This window comes from Macaca thibetana, chromosome 7, assembly GCF_024542745.1.
Source record: "Macaca thibetana thibetana isolate TM-01 chromosome 7, ASM2454274v1, whole genome shotgun sequence".
In the NCBI taxonomy this organism is placed as follows: Eukaryota; Metazoa; Chordata; class Mammalia; order Primates; family Cercopithecidae; genus Macaca; species Macaca thibetana.
Window position 1 is genome coordinate 146,270,416 of NC_065584.1, and position 14,579 is coordinate 146,284,994.

The 14,579-nt window shown below is 33.3% G+C and overlaps 1 protein-coding gene across 7 annotated transcripts in view; it reads right to left on the reverse strand.

Annotated features, from left to right (window-relative positions):
* The window catches only part of VPS13C (vacuolar protein sorting 13 homolog C), a 190,352-nt gene that overhangs the window by 15,833 nt on the left and 159,940 nt on the right, over positions 1-14,579 (reverse strand). For all 7 annotated transcript variants that reach the window (XM_050797231.1, XM_050797228.1, XM_050797226.1 and 4 more), the window contains 13 exons: positions 14,322-14,462; positions 13,469-13,550; positions 13,284-13,353; positions 12,563-12,674; positions 12,333-12,446; positions 10,351-10,490; positions 8,723-8,804; positions 7,463-7,576; positions 6,587-6,662; positions 4,971-5,134; positions 3,712-3,757; positions 1,272-1,395; positions 444-558 (listed from right to left, as the gene is read on the reverse strand). In XM_050797231.1, the coding sequence (XP_050653188.1) occupies positions 444-558; positions 1,272-1,395; positions 3,712-3,757; positions 4,971-5,134; positions 6,587-6,662; positions 7,463-7,576; positions 8,723-8,804; positions 10,351-10,490; positions 12,333-12,446; positions 12,563-12,674; positions 13,284-13,353; positions 13,469-13,550; positions 14,322-14,462 (1,380 nt within the window). The remainder of the gene's footprint in view (positions 1-443; positions 559-1,271; positions 1,396-3,711; positions 3,758-4,970; positions 5,135-6,586; positions 6,663-7,462; positions 7,577-8,722; positions 8,805-10,350; positions 10,491-12,332; positions 12,447-12,562; positions 12,675-13,283; positions 13,354-13,468; positions 13,551-14,321; positions 14,463-14,579) is intronic.

A 14,579-nucleotide genomic window follows, 5' to 3' on the forward strand; every position in this document is an offset into this window, starting at 1 on the left:
AAGATCATAATTATATATAATCTTTTATTCTCTCATCTAGTTCTATTTACTGAAATAAATCTAGATTTACAAAGCAGTGCAAATAAATTAATTTGGTTTGGAGAAATGAAGCAATGAAGTTCCAGTAATTAGCTACAAAGCAGGAAACCAAAATTAACAGTATTAACTAAATGAGCTATCGCAGAAATAGTGACATAACCTATGAGTTAACATTATCTTTTCTGCGCACGACAAAAGCTTTGCTCCTATGTAGAAAAAAAAAACACCTGTATTTTCCATTTAACACATGCTAAAATGAAAAATAATCAAATTCTACTCTACAAACTATGTATAACACTTAAAGAAGTTCGTGAATCAGGAACTTTAAGAACCACCCATGAAATCCTGGGCCTAGAAATCATTAAAATTCCATTTCACTCGTGACCATGAAGAACAGAATTTACCTCAAGTAAGTCCGAGCCCTCAGATTCCTGTCTGTCATATGGACGAATGATGCCATCTTCGTGGATCAGGCGAGGGGGACGGAGACTAGATACCTCCTCAGTTGATTCTGCTGCCCTGAATAAGGCATCAGAGTAAGTGTAAGAAATTATGTGAGAGTCTTTCAAAATAATGTGTGTGTTGATTAAATATATAAATATTTCACAAAAAACAATCAGTAATTTTAAATAACTTTCCCCAAATAACGCAAAAGTATCAAAACCAAGTCTGTCTGACTCCAAGTCCCCCAACCTTTTCTAAAATAAAAAGAAATATCAAAATAATAAAAGCAGGGCCTAGCTCATCGACTCTTTGTATCCTTGGTGTCTAGCACAGTGCTTGGCACATGGTAGGTAATAAACATTTGTTGAATAAAGGGGAAATTCAGCCACAAAATATGTCTTGTCTTTTCTTTTTTTTTTTGAGACAAAGTCTCACCCTGTCGCCCAGGCTGGAGTGCAGTGGCACGATCTCAGCTCAGCTCACTGCAACCTCTGCCTCCTGGGTTCAAGCGATTCTCATGCCTCAGCCTCCCGAGTAGCTAGGATTACAGGTGCCCACCACCACGCCCAGCTAATTTTTGTATTTTCAGTAGAGACGGGGTTTCACCATGTTCACAAAAAATGTCTTTTCATATTCCTTTCTGGTGGCAGTCTATGTTTAAAGCTACCACAGCTTTCAATGAGACTTTAAGATCCTTAGAAGCACTCAAATAATCTAATCTATTTATGTATTCCTTGTAATAATTAGCACACAGACACATACCTTGAACACAGTATGTATTCAATTACCTCTGAATGCCTTGGAAAGTACTACTGGCCATATCTATGATTCCACCAGTTGGACGAGCCACGGCACCCACAAGCCCTTTTCCAATTCCTTTAAAGAATCCAGCAGCTCCTTCCTTTTTGGCACCTTCAGAAAACCAATGACAATGAATGGATAAAGATATTTTTAAATGAGCAAGTTTGAACTCAACCAAAACCTGGGTCAGATACTGAACTGTTTTACTCAGGAAGTTACAAAAATGTGGCTTTCTAAAGAAGTTAAATGTAATCCTAATGTGATAAAATAGTGGTTCTCAAAGTGTGTTAGAAATGCACATTCTTGGGCTCCACCCCAGACCTAGTGAATCAGAAACTCTGGGGGCGGGGCCAGCATTTATGTTTTAATAAGCACTCCAGGTGATCCTGACACATGCTCAAGTTTGAGAACTACTGATCTAGGAGTCTCATCAGTACCTGTAACTTGCAGGTGTAAGAAGGAATCAGAAAACATTCTCTTTTTTAATGCTGACCATCAGATTTTTCAAGGAGTGTGCTTTTAAAAATATATATAACAACTTTATTGAAATACAGTTCATATACCATAAAATTTACCACTTAAAATGTACAAATTAAATTTTAGGATAAATTAGCTTTTAGTATGTTCAGACTTGCACAACAATCACCACAATCCATTTTTTTAAATGTTTATCATTTTAAAAAGAAACCCCCTTTCCATTAGCAATCATTCCCTATTTCCCCCAACCTCTCCCCACCAAATCCTACCCAGTGTACCTCCATTCCTCCCTGCCCCTCCCCACCTCCAGACTAGGTAACCACCTAGAGATTCTTTCAATCCCTATGGATTTACCTATTCTGGACATTTCAGACAAATGGAATTATGTAATATGTGGTGTATTGTGACTTTTGTTTCAAGGTTCATCCATTTTGTAACAAGTACCAGTACATGATTCCTTTTTATGACTACTATTCTAATGTATGGAAATATCACCTTTTGTTTATTCATGCATCAGGTGATGGACATTTGGGTTGTTTCCATCTTTTGGTTATTCTGAATAATGGTGCTATGAACATTTGTGCAGTTTGAACACCTGTTTTCAATTCTTCTGGGTGTAAACCTAGGAGTAGAATTGCTGGGACACATGGTGACTCTGTGTTTAACTTTTTGAAGCACTGACAGACTATTTTCCTCCAAAATGACTGCATTATTTTACAGTCCCACTGGTAGTGTATGAGGGTTCCAATTTCTCCGCATCCTCTTAACACTTGATTCTAGCCATTTCAGTAGGTGTGAAATGGTATCTCATTATAGTTTTGACTCACATTTCCCTATTGACTAACGATGTTTAACGTCCTTTTATGTGTTTATTGGCCATCTGTATATCTTCTCTGGAGAAATGTCTATTCATATCTTTTGCTCATTTAAAATTGTGTTGTCTTTTTATTATTGATTTTTAATAGTTCTCTATATGTTCTAGATATGTCTTTTATCACGTATATGACTTGCAAAAATTTTCTTCCATTCCGTGGGCTGTCTTTTCCCTTTCTTCATGGTTGTCCTTTGAAGCACAAAAATTTTAAATGTGGATGAAGTTCAATTTATGTATTTGATGAAGTCCAATTTACGCATCTTTTCTAGCAAAGTCTGGCCTAATCCAAAGTCATGAAGATTTACTCCTATATTTTCCTCTGAGTTTAACAGTTTTACTCTTACATTTAGGTATTTAATCCATTGTGAACTCATTTTTTATATATGGTACAGGTAGGGGTCCAATTTTGTTCTTTTGCTCATAGATATGAAGTTGTCCCAGCAAATCTGTTGAAGACGGTTCTTTCCTATTGAATTATCTTGACTTCCTTGTCGAAGATCAGTTAACCATAAGTAAGAGTCTATTTCTGGATCTTCGATTGTATCCCACTGTTCTATATGTCTATCCTTATGTTAGTACTACACTGTCTCAGTTACTGTAGCTTTACAGTAAGTTTTGAATTTGGGAAGTAGAAGTCCTCCAACCTTGTTCTTTTTCAAGACTTTTTTGGCTATTTTGGATCCTCGGAATTGCCATATAAATTTTGGACTTGGCTTGTCAATTTCTGCAAAGAAACAAACTGGGATTTTGATAGGGATTGCACTGAATAAGCAATGTGCTTTTTAAATGGGATAAAAACAGCAATAGCAAAAATGAGTAAATTGCTACTGAGGGCCCAAACAAATCTAGTTTATCTCTGGCCCTGCTAAAAATATCATTCAAAGTCTAAAGCATGATCCACTACTTAACCTCTCTACTTTCTGAGGAAAATACGTTCATTGAGCAACTTAAGGCTACGAATATAAAATTCAGTCAGTAATTTTCTCAATCAAGTATCAGCAGCAATAACATCTATTATGTTTACTAAGTTATCAAGTCTTCAGACTTTGTAAAGGAAGGAAATATTTTCAACGTACCTTCCACAGGTTTTGTTATTATTCCAGTCACTCCACCAACAACTCCCTGAAAGAGAAATCAATCATATAGTCTAGACTGAATGGAAGGTGTTTAATTTTAAACCAACCACTAGAGGTCTCTACAGACATACTGGAAATAACAACAACAAAAAAAATTGAAGACTTAACTTGATAATGTAAACAACATACACATGTAAGTTAGCACTATGATTTTTCAAATAATATATCGCAGCAAATCTTAAATGATTTATTCCTAGCAGGAATAAAATTTTATAAAAGAAATATGAGTAAAGCAGATAAAAGGATTTTGAATCTGGCTATGATCCCAATCAGCTATGTAACCACGGGCAGTTGATGAAATCTCTTTAAGTCTCAGTTTCCACATCAGCAAAATGAGTGAGCCGAGCCAAATAATATTTATGATCTAATTATAAATTTTAAGGAGATTACATTGTAACTCAGTGGAAGTGTAGAAAACTGAAAATAAAGGGCCCTCCCAAGGATAGCTAATAACCTGGCAAACAAAGTGCCTTAGTGACTATAACACCCAACATTACAAATTACTATCAAAAAACACAGCAGTTTCCTGAAATCATTTCCAAAATTAAAACATGAATATTCTAATACATTCTTAATCATTGTGAAGTAATGGTAGTAAAACTACCTGTATATTCTATAAACACACAGAAAGGGAACTGATGGATACACACTTAAATTGGAAACAGATGAGAGGTGATTAAAGAGTATTCTAGCCTTACTCATAATGTTTTATTTACTTATCAACAGAATAACTTTTAAGTTCTTATAATTATTTACAAGAATATTCATACATCACCTATATAATTAAGCAGTATAATTTTAAACGTATTAAAAAGTAATGAAAGGCAGTTCCTGGTTTATCAACAATTAACTTTCACACATCCCTTCCACAGAAACAGTCAATCGCTGATGACCTGAAGAGCTCCTTCTCTCTCTAGTTTCCATCGGTACCATGTATCTCTGCTTCTCACTTCCTCACCTTCTACACCAGTACTAACTTATCATCATTACAGTTTTACGAAATCTGGCAATTCAGGGGATAGATCTGGTGGTGACAATGGGGAAGGGGAGCAAAAAGGAAACTGGCAAGTCCATAATTTATCATTATTTCTATTCTGACAGGCCTAAACTCATAAGTAGCATTCTAAGTTTCACACAACCAGCTAGAAAAAATTTTTTTTTTTTAGTTGCAGATTTCTTAGATTCAGCAGAGAACTTACTCGCAGAAAGCCCTTTCCTCCTCTGGCCAGGCTATCTCCAAAATCTTTGGGCTGTCGACTCAACTCTTCTCTTCTTTTTTGCTGATATTCCTTGTCCATTGTAATTGCTGCCAAACCTTTCCCAACAGAACCAGTGATTCGAGATACAACTCCTGCTGCACCACCTATCAAAGACAAGGGATTAATATCTAGAATATACAAGGAACTCAAACAACAGCAAGAAAACAAATAATCTTATTTTAAAATAGGCAAACAATCTGAATAAATATTTCTCAAAAGGAGACATACAAATGGCCAACAAGTATATGAAAAAATGTTCAAGATCAAAAATCATCGGGAAAGTGCAAATCAAAACCACAGTAAGATATTATCTCACCCCAGTTAGAATGGTTATTAGAAAAAAGACAAAAAAAAAAAAAAAATCTCAAACGCTGTCAAAGAAGTGAAGAAAAGGGAATGCTTATACCCTGAGAGTGGGAATATAACTTAATACAGCTATTAATGGAAAACAGTATGGAGGCTCCTCAAAAAATGAAAACTAGAACTACCATATGATCCAACAATCCAACTACTGGGTATATATCCAAAAGAAAAGAAATCAGTATATCAAGAGATGTCTGCACTCCCATGTTTACTGCAGCACTAGTCACAATAGCTGAGATATACAATCAATCTAAGTGTCTATCAATGGATGAATGGCTAAAGAAAATGTGACACACACACACACACACACACACAATGGACTACTACCTAGGCATTTAAAAAAAATGAAATCCTTTCATTCACAGCAACTTGGATGAGCCTGGAGGATATTATGTTAAGTGAAATAAGTCTGGCACAGAAAAACAAATACTGCATGTTCTCATTTACATCTGAGAACTAAAGAAGTTGAACTCATAGAATTAGAAAGTAGAACTGTGGTTATTAAAGGCCGAGATGGGTAGGGGGAGAAGAGGATAGGGAAAGATTGGTTAATGGACACAACATTACAACCAGATAGGAGAATAAGTTCTAATGTGCTATAGCACTGTAGGGTGACTACAGTTAACAACAACTTATTGTATGTCTTCAAATAGCTAGAAGAGAGGGTTTGAATGTTCCCAACACAAAGAAATGGTAACTGTTCAAGGTGATAAATATGCTAATTGCCAGATTTGATCACTACCTAGTGTATACATGTATCAAAATATCACTCTATACCCCATAAATATATACAATCATGTGTCAATTAAAAATAAAATAAAAAAAATTTTAAGGCTCAGAGAAGTTACATTGTTTATATAAACAGCATTATCATAATATACAGCATGCAATTGGTTTAAACTAATAGGTGCTTAAAATTTTGTCTCATACAAAAAATGCAGAAATTAACTTTTCCCATCTAACAAGAAAAGGAATAAAATTAAAGTACATTTATTCAACACTACAAAGACATTAAAAAACCAGCAGTCCACTGTTAACTTATTTTCCATTTAAAAACAAGGAAACATGTCTTTTAAAGGGATTATTAAGAAAGTGATCCCTCCTTTATTAAATAAAAGCATTTGTTTTTCACAACATATTTCATAACAATATAATAAAAAATATATACATATACACAAATATGTGATACATACCTACTGTGTGTCCAAAGAGACTTCTCACTCCAATCACTAACCCCTCTGCAAATTCTTCAGGGCCTTGAACAGCACCCTGGCAAAAAAAAAAAAAAAAAAAAAAAAAAAAAAAATTCCAAAAAATTTTATTATTTAAAATTTAAATAAGTTGAAGACTTTTAATTTAATAGTTCAGGGTTTGCCTGAAGAATCCAAATCTGTAAAAATCTATAAACACTGTGATGAATCAATTTTCACCTCTACCCCAAATATGGATAGAATATCTATTGTATTTCAACCTACATGATCTTAGCAAATTCTTTAAGTCAAAAATTGGATAGGTATAAATCACTGGCTTCAATTGCAATTTGAAGTTGGCCTCCCAGAACTAAGTTTCATCAGATTGCTGAAACAAGCTGCAACGATAACAAGAGTAGGAGAGTCCACAGATTTTTTTTACTGTCTTATTCTCCCATTTATTTTCTCTGCTTTATTCTTCTAAAACCCTCATACACTGGGCTGGCTGCTAGACCCTTTAAATGGAGGGGAATAGGTTAGATGAAAGCTGGAATATGAAACAAACTTTGCTTTCAGTTCCCTATTAGTCCCTTCCGCAATGGTGGAACAGTCTTGAAAGTCTTAATCTACCCAGCATTCTACATATTCTTACAAACTACATTAAATCCTGGCAAATGTGGGCAGTGCTCATTAAATTCTAAACAATCATCCAGTGCTATCTCATGTACCTTTAAATAAAAATATTAAATTGATATACTTTTGTGATTTGAACATTATTCAATTCCCAGATACAATTACAATGCAAATTACTATTTGTTATTAAAAAAGAGAACATCCATTTTTCTATACCTATCCTTAAAATAAGTAAGAGGTCAATACCTGGAAGGGTTCATAGAATAAAGCTTCAACTCCTTCAGACAGACCTCTAATTAATCCAAATGGGTTTCCAAGTACATCTAACCCCAATACAAGGACATACATCTGTTTCAAGAACTAAAAAAGAAAAAAAAATTAAATTAAGTCCTTCATAACTGTTTTAAGAAACATCATAATAAAATAGAAAAAAAAAGAGATTTACTGATAAAATTAAGTTTGTGTTAAAAGAAAGCTGTAGGGAATAACCACCACCACATCCACTAATTGATCTTTTACTCTGTGCCAGGCACTATGCTAATACTTTACAAAGAGCTTTTAAATTAAACAGAACTGGTTTGACACACAGGCTGCCACGTAGCAGTTATGTGACCTTCTACAAGTTATTTAGTATCTAGCAGCCTGTCTTCTAATCTATAAAATGGAAGGGTAGGCTGGGTGTGGTGGCTGATGCCTGTAATCCCAACACTTTGGAAGGCTGAGATGAGAGGATCACTTGAGGCCAGGAGTTAATGACCAGCCTGGGCAACACAGTGATACCATGTCTCTATAAAAACTTAAAAATTTTTAAGAAGGGAAGTTACACTGTCCTTGCATGGGTGAGTATGCATATTAAATGAATACATAATTCAGTAATTGTTAGTTGTTTTTATTATTACTTTACCATCATTATTATTAATAAATTAGATGGAAAATAATCAATAACCAAAACAAAAAATAAGGGAAAACATATCCTAATTTTAACACGTAACTTTCATAATGTCTGTATATGTCATAGGAGAAAGAACATTCCAGCAGTGGAAGGAAAGGAAATGTCACCCTGCAGTTCCATGGTATAGCAATTGTACCAAAGTGACCTGCAACAACTACTGACTGTCTCTGTGCATACATACTTGAACCACAGAGTAACTGAGGCACAGGGAGGAAGCGGGCTTAGAATTCTGCTTGCAATTCACTAGATTATATTCAGAAACTGTAATCACTGAAGAAATCAAGTGTAATGACTATAAAGACACTATTCTTTCCCAAAGTGGTAAAAGTATAATTGCAAAGTCAAAAAAGGAACTGGAGGAAAATTTTCAAAAGGTGTATAAAGAGGGGTAGAACTAAAGAAATAGAAATTAATCATTGAAGAAAACCACTAAATAAGGAGATTTCAAACTGAGGTAAATTATATAAACATTACTGCATACTATACAGTCACATGAAAATGTTTTGATATTTTATGAAGTATATTCCTTATGAAATACTGTGATAGGAAATTACCTGTTCACTGTAATGCCTAACAACACTCCACATAAGCTGATCTCTCTTGTAAAATTGGTATTGAATTTCATAATAAGCAAGCCTGGGGGGAGAAAAAGGAAAGATTCAAAGATACTTATATAAAAAAAAAGGGACTTAAAATTTGAATGACAGCTAATGCTAATCATAGCCTATTCTTTCACAATCGACTTCGTATATTTACCACATAACAATTTATGATTGTCTTAATAATGGTTACTAAATTATTATAAAAACAGTGCACAAGTTTTTCATATATGCGTAAAGAGTGAGGAGATTCTTTAAAAGTCAACCATCTTCCCACCGCATAGTGGATTTTAAAGGTTTATTTTCTTATTTCCCACTTTGAATTCTTTCTTTTCTTTCATATGCAAAGATAAAATGTTTAAAACATTTTGTATGCCCTGTTTACACTCAAAATTGTGGAGAAGTATTTCTCTATGTTATTTAAAACTCTACATAAACATTTTAAACAGAAGCATATCATGTTACCATGTGGCAGTGTCATAACAAGCAATTCTTCCACTGTCAGACATTTCCAATTTTTGGTAAAATAATTAATGATGCCATGTGTATGTTGAATATAACTATTTGGTTGAACTTCAAGATTAGATTACTTTTTGGAAAGAATTTCCAAAAAGAGAATTACTGAGTGAAAAGCAACAAAACATTTAAGGCTCCTAACAAATGTAGTTTTCCACTTACACCAACAGTATTTAAAAAGTGCCTATTTCGTAGAACCACCCCTGACTAGTATTAAATAGGATTTTAAAATAGAATCGCTCATATTTTAAAATCTTTGATAAGTTGCTTTAATTTGCATGTATTATTTGATAAATAATAACATCATCATTCCTTAATTATCTCCTATTGTTCTCTGGCCACTATACCATTAGAATCTAGGTTTTTCTTATCAATGTTTAATATTAAGATAATAGTCCTTTCTCTGTCATTATATTTTCCCAGTCTTTTGTTTTTAATTATTTTCATGGATTTTGTTGAAAAGTATTTGATTTTTATGTGGTTAAATATATCTTTTATTTTCCATTGAAATATTTTCCACTGCTTTTAAACTTAGAAAGGCATCCTCTATTCAGAGATGTCTTTTTTTTTTTTTTTTGTCTTTTCAGTTTAGGTTTTATGTTTTATCATTCGTTTTCTCTGAAATTTAGTAGTGTACATGTAAGGTAAAAATGATCTACAGGGATTTTTTTTTTCACCCAGATAATTACTTGTTCCAATGCCATTGTTGAATTGCAATTCAATAACAATTTATTTAATGTATACATATCTAGCATTACATATCTCTGAATATAACATGTTTTAAAAATGGTCAATTTACAATATAACACTTAAAAATTCAATTATTATTCTATATCCACGTATTATCTAGACATGAGTAATCAAAGAAAACAAGACTCTTCACCTTATCATTATGAATACAATAAGCATTCCTAAAGAGTATAATCACAAATGGACCAAATTCTCCAACTGTTAAGTAGTAAAGTTATCCTTTTCCTAAGCTAACATTGCACAAGTGGAGAGAATTAATCTCCAGAAACATGACCTTGGTACACCTGCTTTCCAATGTACTCTAACAGAAGTCTTACTTGAATATAAGGTCATCCACATCAGTCAGAGTAGCACCTATGCTTTTCAACAGCAAGTTGACAGACTGAACTGCAAACATTTCCTGTTTTTCTTTGTCTGATCCTTCACCTCCGGAACCCAAAGACAAACTCAAATGCAACTAAAAGAAAAATAATGTTCAATAAATGAAAGCTAAAAGTGAAAATTTTACATATTTAGGATCCAGGTAGTCCAGAAACAAACCAAAAAAAATCTTTCGATTAGAGTCCTAGTGAAAGCTATTATTTGATACTATACATTATAGCAGAACAACCCACTTACACTTGATTCTCTTTGCTTTTTGAAAAAATACAAATTAGTCTGATCCAAAAATAGAGTTCTAATTTTTGCAATGTATATAAATGCCATTGTATTCATATGAAGGAGACCAACACACTTTACAAAAATGTCATAATCATTTTAAGAAGAAAAACATGTCAACTGGCACACAAGTAATCTGCCAGTCAAAATAATAGATAATAACGATAACATGACAATTAAGGTAAGTTAGCAAGTTGTTAAGTTTTTAAAAGTATAATAAGGTTTTCAGTTTCCACAGACCCTCCAACTAAGTATTTAAACATGAGATTTCAGATCCTCATTTAGCTGCTACTTCGTACTGAACCATTAGTGTAACAGTGCAAGAAGATACAGGCAAAAGTTAATTCAACATGTGTAAAGTAGATGAATTTCCTTTCTCATTTTGTCATTTCCTAGCCATATTAACTAACTAATATAGAGCTCAAGTAAAGTGGACTTGGGGCAAGGCCAGGAAAGCCTGCGGTTGTTTTTTTCTTTCATGTGACCTTCTGCCCACATGAAGAGTCTGGGAGTGTTGGGATCCAGGAAAGGTAACCACAGGTAAACACTGATCCAGTCTTTCCCTAGGGCATCATTACTATGGGCTATGAAAATAATTGTTGTTCATAATCTTTACCATTAGACTTCATGGCTCAATTGCCACTGTGCCTAAGAACACAAATAGGTAAATTATCAATCATTAATATCCCTCTAGAATACAATATCCATGAAGCTATTTTATACCTCCACAGCAACTTTCATAATAAGCATTCAGTAAATATTTGTTTAAGGTGTGGTTCAATCCCACAAATAACTGATTTTCACTTAAAAGTGAAAAAGAAATGGTATATTACCTATCACATAAAACATTATAAATTTTAAACCTGACACTATCAATGTCTGGTATCACCAAACTGATATACCAATTTAAAATAATAATTTCATTTTAGAAGTCCATTCATTTAGCTGAAGAACTGGTAAATGCAATTGAAAGTAATGTGCTGTAAACAGTTTTTGAGAATGTAAAGGATCATCAATATTTTAAAGAGTTACTTAATTATAAATCTGGCCCATTACACAAGTTTAGAGCATTATGGTTGATAGCATTTGTGAATTTACTAAGCAGTCACCTTCTCCTATAAAAGCTAAAAAGAACAACAAAAGGGAAAAGACAAATGAGTTCATAAAGTACAAAATCAGGCAAATGAAAGGTATCCAATTTTCCACTCCCTTAGTTACAATCAAATTTTGGAAGGGGGGAAAACACCACATCAACAGTATAGTACCTACTTCAGCGTTTTCGCATTCTGGTTACGGCACCCATTATAGCTCTCTGTTTAGACAGTGATAGTAGTTACAAAGTGCAACCAAAACATTAAATGTTGGCAAGCACTTCTACGCTTAATTAAGAAATGCTTTTGTCAGCTTCTTCTTTGAATAAAGGGGTTATTAATTCAAGACTGGAAACATGCTCTGGTGGTTTCTCTGTGGGAATTATGGCTGTACATGTGTTACAGAGAATTGTCTTAATTATTTTGATTAATCAAATAAAATTCCCACCAAATACATGATGCAACAAATTAAAACCTACGTTGGTCCACAGACCCTTTAAAAAGTTCTACAATAATTTCACTAAATTTTCAAATTAATAATTACAACAAACCTTCACAGGAGAAATATGGAAATGTTCAAAGAAACTAAGAATTGACATATCAGTCATTGAAGTCTCCATTAATTCTGCATTTAGAGCATCAATATCTGGTTGGATTAACTTTGTCTGAAAAAAATAAAATCAAGAATTTCTATTTTATTTTCTCTATTATAGTTAGTTCAAAAAAGGCTGATTTAAATTTTTTTAATTTTATATTTTTCCCAAGAAATGAAAATTTTTACCCGTTTTCTTTCAGCTTCAGGGTCTGTTGTTGGGGTAAACAGTACAATAACAGCTCCTAGAAACCCCTGATCAATTTTTAAGGCCATTTCCTGAATGAGGACCATAAAATACCTAAGGAAAAAAAATTTAAGATGGAAAAGGATTTCTACCAAATCTTTTAATTTTCGATGTTAAAACTTTGATTTTAGTGAAAAGTCACAGTTATATCTTGTTCCTTCATCTCCTAAAACTTATGTTAATAAGATCAAGGTCTTCTTAGATTGAGACCTTCTCACTGGAGTGAAAGCTTCACTCAGGGTAATATTGCTGCATTAACACTTAGCACTTACAGTCCCAAATGCTACATTCGTCATGTCACAGATGAAACAAATACAACTAGATCATGTAGCATGTATGATCCAATTTTTAAAGTTCACAGTGATTACATTAAAGAACACAGCTCACAAATACGTATCATTTAGATTTCACTTACTATTTTATATTCTAATTGGAGTTATAAAGGGAAGAAGATACTTGAAGAAATTCTACACTTTAAAATATGTAGCGACTACTACTAAAATAAGTTGAAGCATAAAAGATTACTTGACCAAAAGTGAATTAACAGGTTCAGTTGGAAAATACTTTTTACATGAAAGTCACTTTCAAAAAGAGTGAGATTTATTTTCAAAGTAGATTCTCATTTTAAATTCCTTTAGAGCAACAGCAGGAATCTTTACTTACTTGAACTGTAAGACTTTACTGTACTCATTAAATCTTGTGATGACACTCACATCAATGAAAGGCTTGGGCTCTAAGAGGAAGAAGTAACACATGAAAAAAAAATAATGCTTTATACTAGGTCAAACTGATGCCTATTTAACTTTTACAAATAAGTTATATCTATGTCATAACTTATTTCTTTTTACCTGAATCTAAAGCAATAGATTTTGGAGGGGCAACAGGATGAAATACAACAGGGAACATCGCACCTGGCAACTGATTATCAACCTGAAAGAAAAGAAAACCAACTTACCAAGATTTCAAATAATTTAAACTTTTAGTTTCAAAGATAACGTTATAGAAGAGGCCACTACCTTCATCATAATTGTCTGCGTGTATATGTGGTGTAATTAGAAGTTTCATTTTAAACCTGTAAAAGTTATATACTTCAGCAAGGGTAAGGCTTTAAATAAAGGACTATATAAATACTCTCATGATTGTATTAACAGTGTGCAATATGTACATCATTAATGAAAATACTTGTATCTATGGATCCCGCAAGATTTCAATTCTCTATGGTGTAAATAAAACATAAGTGGAAACTGAATATGAAATTAAGGAATAAGGTAAAAAGAAAAAGAATTAAAGTAGGCTAAACAGTACTTAACAGCTAAAAGGAAGGAAGGAAGGGAGGGATGCTCGGAGGGAGCAAGCAAGCATCCAAAAGGAACCTCCAGCAAAGCTCTGCTCTCTGCCCTGAAGAATGACAAAGGAAAATCTTATATGGGGGTCCCATGACAAATTCAAAGGAACATTTAAAAATAACAATCCCAGTGCAAGAAAACCCTTTTGCAGGCTAACAGCTCAAAATTAGTCTTAACAGTCACGAAGTGTATAAGTAAGATGTTGAATAAACAGGATATGTGGAAGAAGGGGAAAAAACATACAAAGAAAAGATACCAATTACAACAATGTAAACTATAAAGTTGTAAAAAAAATATTTCATTCCCAAGATTTCCAAAGTGATGATAAACACTTATTTGAGAATGACAACGTTACCTGAAGCCAGTACAACCTGGCCCTTAAACTTCTCTGGTGAGAAGACTGCTTAAATTCAATCTGAATTCCTGATAAAAAGTCTCGTTTAATAGGGCAACGAATAGGGAGGCGCATTTCCATTGGATCTTTATCAAAATTGACCTGGAAAAAAAGCACATGGTTTTGTGATGAGCTGATATTAGCACAGTAGCTATTCCATTTTAAATATCTGTTTATTGATCAAATTGAAAAAATCTTTATCTTTGTGTCTCACCAACA